The sequence below is a fragment of the Vigna unguiculata genome, chromosome 3 (genome assembly GCF_037176805.1).
Source record: "Vigna unguiculata cultivar grain cowpea cultivar isolate G323 ecotype 2 chromosome 3, ASM3717680v1, whole genome shotgun sequence".
Taxonomy (NCBI): domain Eukaryota; kingdom Viridiplantae; phylum Streptophyta; class Magnoliopsida; order Fabales; family Fabaceae; genus Vigna; species Vigna unguiculata.
This window is the reverse complement of record NC_140794.1, coordinates 57,396,745-57,407,593: the sequence shown is the minus strand read 5'-3', so window position 1 is coordinate 57,407,593 and position 10,849 is coordinate 57,396,745. Positions and strand designations below refer to the sequence as shown.

The following is a 10,849-nucleotide window of genomic DNA, read 5'->3' as shown; positions in this document are numbered from 1 at the left end:
CCATGCTGCCACCAACATCACATCATTCCTCAACGTAGGGTCATTTTTGCCCTTTTATCTTACAATAAATGGATAATACATGTACCATATACGACTCCACTGTATTTTTCGATATATATACTTTTTTTTTTCCTTTTCTTAACATCATCATGTAAGATAAATTCATTCACTAGATGTATCCATCTTGTTTTATTTATTTGATTTAATCTTTATATAACGATGAATAAATTTATTATCAAAATAATTCTAATTAAATATTTATAATTTTCAACAATATACATAATGTCAAACAATTTACTTATACGTACTTACAGTGGCGGATCTTGACAAAAATTTATGGAGAAGCCAAAATATACTTAAAATTTACATATTTAACACCGTCGTCACTCATTCAATGAAAATGAGTAATATTCTAGTATAGCTATAACTATAAAACAAACTACACTATCTAACGGATTGTCCATCGTTTTTTCATATTTTTGAACTTATCAAATAATTTAATCATAACTATATTTTTCAGCTATTTTTTTTCAATATAAATAATCATATTATCTGCAAAATATTCATTTTCCATTTTTCTAATGTGCACATATCAATTCAAAAGTCGCATTTCATTTTATTGTTATGCAATGAGCAATCATATTGTCATGTTTTGATCTTCACTCTTCTTTTATCAATTCTAAAAAATGAATTTATTCTTTTGTTTTTCATCAATATACCTATTTAAAAAACAAGTTTAAGACTAAAAAATAATTTATCATAATATAATTAACAATTGAGAGACATAATTACTAACAAAAATTATGATAATCAATTCACTACCAAGTGAGACAGGAGAAAATTACTCTTTTTTCTTTTGTGGTAAAGTAACAAAAAAAAATCAGGTAAGGGTAAGAGATAAATACAACATGTGAAAAACTAAAAAGACAATAAAAATAAAAAGTAAAAATTATCTTAATAATTTGTTTTCTTTATTATATTTGATTTAATATTTTAATAAAAAAATACCTAATTTTATTTTTATTAATTTTTTAATATACTATTATCTAATTTAAAAATATACATATAATTTAAAAAATTTAAAAAAAAATTATGGGGGGGGGGGCGTGGCCCCGCCTCTCCAACCATGCTCCGCCACTGCGTACTTATTATCAAATTTCTTTTTTATTTTTTGGTAATAAATTAGAATAAAATTTAAAAGCATTCATGCGATTGATTTTTTAAACACCATACAAATCTACTATATCTATCTTTATATATTGTTCTTACTGAATTTAGTTGAACAATTATAATGTGGACTGACCAGACTCTGAGGTAAATTGATCAAACTGTTGAAGTGTGTCTCAGTTTCAAATCACCACAAGGAAATATATATATATATATTATTCTTTTGATGATATTTTATTTTTTTTTAGTATTTTCTTTTTCAAAATTACTAGTATAACTTGTTCGTATATTAAATATATTTTGTTATTCTCTTATCACAAATTTATAGCCATTAATCAACTTATACACGTTATACTTTCTTATCTCTCAGTATACGAGTGAAATAATACATAAATATAATAATATTTAAATAATTAATTTTCTGAATCACTATATAAAAAATTTAAATATTCAATTAACTGAAAAATCAATGAAAGTTCTTTAACTTAAAAAGAATAGAAGACATCATACATAACCTAGATTAAATGAAAATATATATATTTTCTGTTCTACTAAAAAAAAAACCCAAAAAAATCTGACAAAATATGAATATAAATACTTATACAAAAAAAAAGACTGTCAAAATGTTAATACGAAGAGTTATATAAAAAAGGTTGACAAAATACTGATATGGCATCATTCCGAACCAAATTGATTAAAAAATTAGTTGATATAAAATTAAATTTTGTTTGGATCGATTTAAATATACAAGAAGATGAAGATTTACTGGAGTGTATATATTTCCGCGATTCCATTTTTTATAATTATGTTGGGCTCCATCAAAGAGTTTTTTTCTTTAACTTTTTTATCTGTTGAATCAAACTCTTAATGGACTGAGTTTGATTTGATTTATACTGAAGTTTCATTCTTTTTTTATAACTCAATTTGACTTGAATTTATAATGATTGAGATTGATTCGGGGTCTTTCATCCACTTGAACAACTCTAATGCCAACCATACATGTTTTAAATTTTAGAAATAGGCAAAACTTTAGATAAATAATCCAGAGCACGTTTTGAATAACGGCTATCCCTTAATAGATTTTTTAAATTGTGATAAATTTTAAATGAGAAATTAATTACAGGATAATATGACATTAATTTAATAATAATTTCTAAAACAAACAAAAATATTGAAAAGAGAACCAAATAGAGATGTAATTAAGAAAAGAAAACTAAGGAACTAAAATTAGGTAATATATTTTCATACAAAGAAAAGAAAATGAGCAATTAAAATCTAAAACATTATATTATTAAGAAGGATATAATGATATTTTGATTCATTTTTTTTGAACTATTTTGAATTTATCTCTCCAATTATTTTTAGATCATTACATCACATAATTATAAAAAATTAAAATAAATGATCTAAAAATAATTAGAATAGTGAATTAGAGATTTATTAAAATAAATGGGTCAAAATATCATTAATTAAGAATATATTTATTCATGGATTCCTTGAAAGCGTAATAGCATTTGGTTGCAGAGAGGAAAAACTGTTAGACAAATTTAAGTTTGACATTCCACTGGCTGTGGGTACCCATTGATCAACTTCTTAAAAATTAAATCGTGCTTATTGAAATGTAGCATAGCAGTAGTTAGGGTTGAAACCAGAGGAATTTTTCTAAGTTTCTCTTACTGTTTCCTTTATCGTGTCATGAGTTATCAATATAATATTTTTAATCAGGACAAGAGAATATTTACATTAAACTAATAACAATATTTCCTTTTCTTTTTGTAAAATAAAATTAAAAAAATACTTTTATCACAGTCAATAATAACTTATCTTATTATCAAATATTATTAGTAAATGTGAACATACGATAAAGTGATATTTATATAAAACAAAGTATAATCACTGTACATGTAAAATTAAATTCTCTATTATTACACACATTATTTTCAAATACAAGCAAGTTAAGAACTAGAACGACTTAAACATTACTAATTAATACGTATTGTTTAGCAAAATGATTAATGTTGTGCTCTGTGAATAATGCTTTTAAAATTGAGTCTGTATCACAAAACTTAGTAAAATAATAGTAGTTTAAATTATTAGTAGACTTTTATTAAGTATTTAATCGTAAATAATTATTAAAAATATGCTATAGTAGTTTCAGGTATCTTGATTTGTAGATTAGCAGAAGGTTGAACATTTGATGTTTTTCTTCTCTAAAATGGTAGTTTTGGTAACATTTGAACACGGCCTCTAAATTTGTTTTAAAATCAGATCCAGTTTGTTCTCATGACATTAATTATTCTGGCCCAGTTGATGTTTTGTTTTTATAATTTTGGTATTAAAAAGAAAGCCAATATCTTAAATACATATTATGTTTTATCTTCTGGAGTACTGTTCCGTGGTACTGCATTAAACCTTTATCTTACACGGCTTAAATAAATTTTGATATTAAATATATTTTTGTGAAATTATAATTAGTTTTTATAATAATAAAAAATTGAAAAAAGAAGGGTTAGTGAAAATAGGAGTGGAAGAGAAGAAACCGTATACGGAAGAGGACCATAACTGTATACGGGTTGTCCGAAAGAGGGAAGTGACGAGAATGCCCCTGAGTGTGGAAATAAAGAAAGAAGGTTGCAGAGTGAGACACAGTGACTGGTTCAGAGCTTTTCTCTCCTTTTGATTGTGACTTTCACCCAACGCTGCCAAAAACCCACTCCTTCCCAATCACCACAACTGCCAAATAATAATGCTATCTATCTTATCCCAAATACAATTTTTTACATTCATCACACTAAATAATCTTTTTTTTATATTCATGTCCTAATCCATAACTTAAAGACTCTGTTCCCTTCAAGGGATTCTCAGAGATTGAGAGAGTGACGGAGTCACTTTGTTGTTTTTTGTTTAAATTTATTTGCGCATGTTTGGGAGAGAAGATTATAGAGATAATAATTATAAAAAAAATAAATGATAATGACATTTTATTTTATATCAATTTTAATTATAAAGATAAAATGGTAATCTAACTATTCAATATATTAAAATATTTTATTTATTTATCACATTAATCAAATTATTTTTTAAACTTTAGTAAAATTTATTTTCAAAATTTTCCACTTTTACGTCTCTATTTCTTACAACAAACAATACCCCGATTCATAATCTATCTCTTCAAATTCATTAATTTAACCTCCCCTAAATCCATAATTTTAAACAAACATAATCAATGATTCTTCAAATTTTAGTTTCTCCACCGAAATAACGTTCCTTTCTACCTCAATTATCAAACACGGTTTCAAAAAACAAAATATGTATTACACCTTATTTCATCCGTTTATCTATTTATAAAAATGTATGTGATTTTTTTTTACACATCAATTAAAAATAAAGTTAAATTGCACCTTATAAGTTAGTAATTTTCGCTTTATAAAGTGAAGATGAGTTAAGTTTATATGATAAAATTAGTAACTTTAATAATACTATAATTGATCTTTTTATAAATGACTGTTTTATTCACAAAAATAACTAAATTAGTTAACTTTAATTGATTAGTACTCATAATTTAAAGGATAGTTTTTAAATTAAGGAATGTGACTTATGATTATAGTGTTAATATATAGACTCATTAGCATGATACATCCAGTTGCATACCAACGTGTCGTCACTCTCAAAATGTCGTCGTTAGTTTTATTTTCGAAGACAAGTTCTACTGTGTTGTCATTCTCTTGCTAGGTCAAGATTTTATGTCAATAACTATGTCTTTCGTGTTATCCCAACATCTATTCAATATTTGATTTCGAATGAAATGTCATAAGCATTCTCCTTTTAGAAAAACAACAATTACTTTATCAAAAGTTAAATCTTATTTCGAAGTTCTTAAACTAAATAAAACAGACTCGTTTATCTCTCACACATAGAATGAAGAAATACTTACTCCCAAATTTATGTTTAAAATACGTTTATCAATTAATGGTATTTTTTTCGAAAACGCATGAAAACTAGACACTTCAAACCTATTTTCAAATTTCATTATGTCGAAGGAAAATTACAAGTGCATATATATATATATATATATATATATATATATATGTATATACTTATTTATCTCAATACTTATACATTAATTATCAATCTTTGTATGATATAGAAATTGTCAAAACACTCATGTCTTAGTGTCATGTAGAGGTTATTATTTCCTTATTTTCCTCGCAACAAAAAGCCTTGCATTTTCAAGAAATTGAGATTAACAATAATTTATAAATAGTTTTCCGTCTTAATCAATTCTTAACAATTATGAATAGCAAAACTTTCATTACCAATTCTTAACATAGTTATTTATGTAACAAAGACTTGAATGTGAAATCATTAATTAAGATGAAGCAAGCTCCCAAATTAATCCATGCACTGAATTCATTAATTTTATTTAATTTTTTGCGGATTTTACTTCCTACTATCATTATTTATAAAAAAAATATCAAATAGATTATTATCTTTCGAATTTCCCATAATAAATGGAAAATTGATTGTTTACAAAAATTGACGATTTAACAATTTAATTATGAAAATTGCATTAATTAATTATTTATGAGAATTTAAACAATTATTTTATGAAATAATTTTAATTTTCAATTGATTAATTGTTCACAATAATAATAATAAGATGTAGAAATTAATTCTTTATAGAATATCAATATAGTGGGATAAAATGTTTCAGGAATAATGTACATAAATTATGTATAAGAGTTGGAGTACTCAAATGTTATTATTATATGTGTATTTATATTTGTCGATAAAAAGAAAATATTGACCGTTTTATTGATTAACTTTTTCAAACAACTATTTACACAAAAATATTGACCCATTAATTTGTTTATTAATTTATTTTTTCAGTTATAAACGGTGTATATAATGGGAAGAATACTCGGTTAGTATGAAATGACATCATAATGAACACTTTACGTGAACAAGTTTATGAAATTATTATATCATGAGAATTGCCACTAATCTTAGTATTAGTTTCATTCTTATTTATTACTTGTTTACTATGGCAGCCTATAATCTTAAAAAAAATCTTATCTTGGTCATAGTTGGTTTGGCAATTTACCCTTAGAAAAGAATCTCAACAATTAAGAAGAAACTGTAAATGGTTTTAAAAACATAAATAAACATACTATATATATACTATATATATACTATAAAGGGATCCATAATGGAAAAGATAAAATACTACAATTCTGGTAAACTTATCCGAAGAGGACGTACGTGGAAAAGAAATGATTCAATTCTTAAGAGTCAAACTGAGTTATTAGTATTTGATATTGATGAGTTTGATGGAGCATACTTAATTTTGTTGATGACTGTAAACGTTTTTGAAAAATGGATCCGTGATGGTTGAAATTAAGAGATTTGGTAAAACTGCAGAGTGTGTGTGGGTGTGTAAGTTATTATTTGGTAAAGTTGGTTGGATGTGAAGAGGATAAAGAGTGAAGAGAAATGAATGATGGTAAAAAGAAAGAAGTACTTGGAATGAGAATGATGGAAATGCAAGGCCTGGCACATAGCACATGGTGGTGGCTAGAAAACAAAAAAAGCAATAAATGGAAGGGGAGAGGAGTGTGACAAAAAAATTGAAGGTTAGCGAATGAATGGCAGTGGTGATAATGCGGTGGGAAACACAGGTTCAAAGTGGAAAGAAAAAAGAATTGGAAAGGGGTGAGGTAGGGGTCATCATCAACCTGACCCCGTTTGTCTCCTCACAAGTATATCTTCGCACGTTACCAACGTAGATGCTAATGTCAGTCCCTGTGTTTCCCTTTCCTCTCACCTTTCATCTCCATTTCCTCTTCTTTCACTGCACCATCCTCTCTCTCACTAAAACCCCTTCACGCCTCACCCTTTTTCCTCTCTTTTCTCTCATCTATTGTGATTTCTTTCTTCCTTTAACAACCAACAACTGTAGTACTACATACATGAGGTGGTTTGGAGTTGCTTTCTTTTTATTTGTTCTTCTTTTTTCCAGCTGCATAAATGGTGATAATGATTCAAAATGTAGGCAGCGTAGGGAATTAGTTTAGTTTAAGGTATGAAAAACAAGTTTGTCCAAACTGGGTATTTGTAAAAAGAAAAACTTTGGAGTAAGTTGTGGAATCTGCATTGGAAGGATGAAGAACTTGTACTGGTTTAAAGAAATGTCTAACAACGTAAGATCAGGGAGAAGGCTTTCGCTTGGGGAGTACAAGCGAGCGGTGTCATGGTCCAAGTATCTGATCTCTTCAGGGGCAGCCATAAAGGGAGAGGCTGAAGAAGAATGGAGTGCTGATCTGTCTCAGTTGTTCATTGGCTCAAAGTTTGCTTCTGGGAGACATAGCAGGATCTACAGAGGCATCTACAAGCACATGGATGTTGCAATTAAGCTTGTGAGTCAACCGGAGGAGGATGAGGAATTGGCTGTTTCGCTAGAGCAGCAATTCACTTCCGAGGTTAATTTGCTCTTTCGATTGCGCCATCCAAATATCATCACCGTGAGTTCTCTTTCTTCAACCCTTTCTCTCTCTTTCTGCATGGAACATACCAACTTTCATCCTCACTTCTTTTCTTTCATCACTATTATTATTCCCTTTACCAGTTTGTTCTCAGTGATTAAAAGAATACATAACATTTCCCTCCCTCACCACCCTTTTGTCTGGTTCGGAGGTGCAAGTTTTGCGATATATAAAACCGTGTCTACGCCTAACCGCTCTATGATGTGGTGGTACAGTGGTACTCCTTCTCTTTCTTGCTAATCGAAAAATGACACGTCATTGACCTTCTCTCAGGTTGTTAGTGTGTGTTTTTTTGTGGTTGTTGTAGAAATGTTAGTTTTTTAATTGGAGGGAAATAAAAGGAGACAGAGAAATGGGGACAGGTGATTTGAATACCGAGGGTGTCGTGTCTTCATCCGAAGACTTTTAGGTGTAATGTGAAATTTGGTGAAAAATTGAATCAATTATTAGTAAAAGTGAATTACGGAGAAAATATGATTTTACTGCATGTGCTGAAGAAAAGGTGTTTTATTTTTAGCTGGTGAATTCATTTTCTTTGAAGTAGCTATATGGCATTGTGGCCTATCGCACGAGTGGCAGGCTAGTATGAGAGTTACTTTTTAACAGAGAAGACAAGCTTTGTGTGTAAAGTTTGCAAGTTCTGAATATAATAAAGAAAGTAATTAAAAGATGATATTTATTTATTGGTTATGCAGTTTGTTGCAGCTTGCAAGAAACCTCCTGTGTTCTGCATTATTACTGAATATTTGTCCGGGGGTTCCTTGAGAAAATACTTGATTCAGGAAGGACCACACTCGGTTCCTCACAACGTTGTTCTGAAATTAGCCTTAGACATTGCTCGGGGAATGCAATATCTTCATTCTCAGGGTATACTTCACAGGGATCTGAAATCAGAAAACCTGCTGTTGGGGGAAGATCTGTGCGTAAAAGTAGCAGATTTTGGGATCTCGTGCTTGGAATCTCAGACCGGTAGTGCAAAAGGATTCACTGGAACATACCGTTGGATGGCACCTGAAATGATCAGAGAAAAACGTCACACAAAAAAAGTAGATGTCTATAGTTTCGCCATTGTTCTATGGGAACTCCTAACAGGGTTGACCCCATTTGACAACATGACACCAGAGCAAGCAGCATATGCAGCAACTCACAAGGTCTGTTACTGTATTAACACATTATTTTTATTCGCATAAGAAGGAGTTATAATAATTGAACGCCAAAACAATTCTACTACCTAGAGTAATTAAAGTAGGGACTTTTTCCTATGTCCCCGAATCCTTCTGGATATGATGATATGAACTTTACAGAGCATGTGGCTATGCTTATCATACACCCTTGCTTATCAAAACAAGACACCTCATCAACAATATTATATTATAGACACTTCTCAATTAAGCTTTACAACATTCAAGATTCGGTATCTGCTATCAAAATTTATCACAGACAATCATTGGTACCACCTCTGCCCTTTCACCCACATGCACACAACACCAACACGATGCATCAAAATCAAGTTACAGATTCATATATTTTGGACCAATGTAAGGCTTTCACGTTCACTGTTTTCTCACATGTCATACCATATCCTTTGGGTTCACACTGATGTGATTTTATGCATTGAACAAATGATTCTGTGTTGAAATATTTTTGGGTAGTTTTTGTGGTGAGTGAAGTATCTTATTCTTTTGGTGCAGAATGAAAGGCCTCCGTTACCATGTGAGTGTCCAAGGGCATTTAGTCATCTCATAAACAGATGCTGGTCAAGCAATCCAGATAAAAGACCACATTTTGATGAGATAGTTGGGATTTTGGAGAGCTACAGTGAAGCACTTGAGGAGGATCCACAGTTTTTAACCACTTACAAACCACGTCCTAATAATCTTTTTCTCAGATGCTTACCCAAATGTAATACTACTCCCAATGTTTCTGCTTCTACCAAACCTTAACGTTCTCTTTCCAATAATGTCACATCAACTGTATTAAATCCCAGGAAACAAATATATCTTATATGTTTAATTTATAACTATAATCCTCTTCTATATTCTTAACAACTATCTACCATTATTCTAGCACTAAAATAAATTTTAATGATTATTTTACTATGAAAGAAGCGACGAAGTTTGCAAAGACGTGACGAATGCAAATTCTCTATTTCCCGGTTCAAACTTCTGACCAAAGTAACTCTTTCATGTCTTGTATTGTATGTATATTCCAATTTGATCATTTGTTTCTTACATGTTACCGATATGTTACAAGAGTCCAGATTTTCTATTAAATTTATTGTCATATAATAAACTAAAAAAATATATTATGTTGATATTTTAAATATTTTTTTTAAAGCAAAGAATCTAAATTTGTGTTTATTCGTTTGTTATATACGTATGGTTTTAAAAATAAGTACATTATTATTTTCTTATCTCTTTAAGAAATTCTATTAGACTTATTACATGAATGTCTTGACTCAGCTAAAATGTAAATACATGTATTATTAAATATGTATTATTTAGAAAATTATTTAATGTAAAATACTATTACTTGAATAATTTACACAACTTATAAAATTTTATAAAAAAAAAATTCCTATAATATGTTTTGATGACAGCGACCAAGAAATAAATTACATTTCGCAAAACATTCTTGAATAAATAGTACGTAAGCAAACCTTTAGTTAATTAGTTTTATAGATTATGAATCAATTTAAAATGATCATATATAAAAAGCTAAAAAAATTTATAATAATTATTTTAACAGTCTTACTTTATAAACTTTTTTCATTAATTGATAAATGTAAAAAAAAAAAAACATTACCAATCGAAACTAAACCCAAATAATATATTTGTATATATATGAAATATGTAATAGAAAAATTTGACTCCACAATGTCAAGTAAACATTTTTTTGGTTTATAAAGAAACATGTAATCATGATTTATATTATTCACCTTCGCCTTTTAGTTCAGACTTAGAAGACAAACATAATAGTATATGCTAAATGATTTTGTAGTTTATATGTTTATTACGTTAGTCTTTATTATATTACAGGGATGAAATTTATTATAAAATGACAGTTTGGCCGAGTGGTCTAAGGCGTCAGATTTAGGCCCTGGTCCGAAAGGGCGTGGGTTCAAATCTCACAGCTGTCAG

The 10,849-nt window shown here is 28.9% G+C and overlaps 1 protein-coding gene across 1 annotated transcript; it reads left to right on the top strand.

The window, feature by feature from the left end:
• Positions 1-6,746: 6,746 nt before the first annotated feature.
• LOC114177109 (serine/threonine/tyrosine-protein kinase HT1-like) lies at positions 6,747-9,735 on the top strand. Its single transcript, XM_028062359.2, has 3 exons — positions 6,747-7,688; positions 8,405-8,860; positions 9,401-9,735. The coding sequence occupies exons 1-3, from the start codon at positions 7,329-7,331 to the stop codon at positions 9,650-9,652; spliced, it is 1,068 nt and encodes a 355-aa protein (XP_027918160.1). The 5' UTR covers positions 6,747-7,328; the 3' UTR covers positions 9,653-9,735.
• The last annotated feature ends 1,114 nt before the right edge of the window (positions 9,736-10,849 follow it).

What these genes read in the sequence shown, in the direction of transcription:
- LOC114177109 (XM_028062359.2), top strand. Translation starts at nt 7,329, where the DNA reads ATGAAGAACTTGTACTGGTTTAAAGAAATGTCTAACAACGTAAGATCA. An exon ending in GCCATCCAAATATCATCACC is followed by an intron (nt 7,689 to 8,404) that starts GTGAGTTCTCTT and finishes TTGGTTATGCAG; the next exon opens with TTTGTTGCAGCTTGCAAGAA. An exon ending in CATATGCAGCAACTCACAAG is followed by an intron (nt 8,861 to 9,400) that starts GTCTGTTACTGT and finishes CTTTTGGTGCAG; the next exon opens with AATGAAAGGCCTCCGTTACC.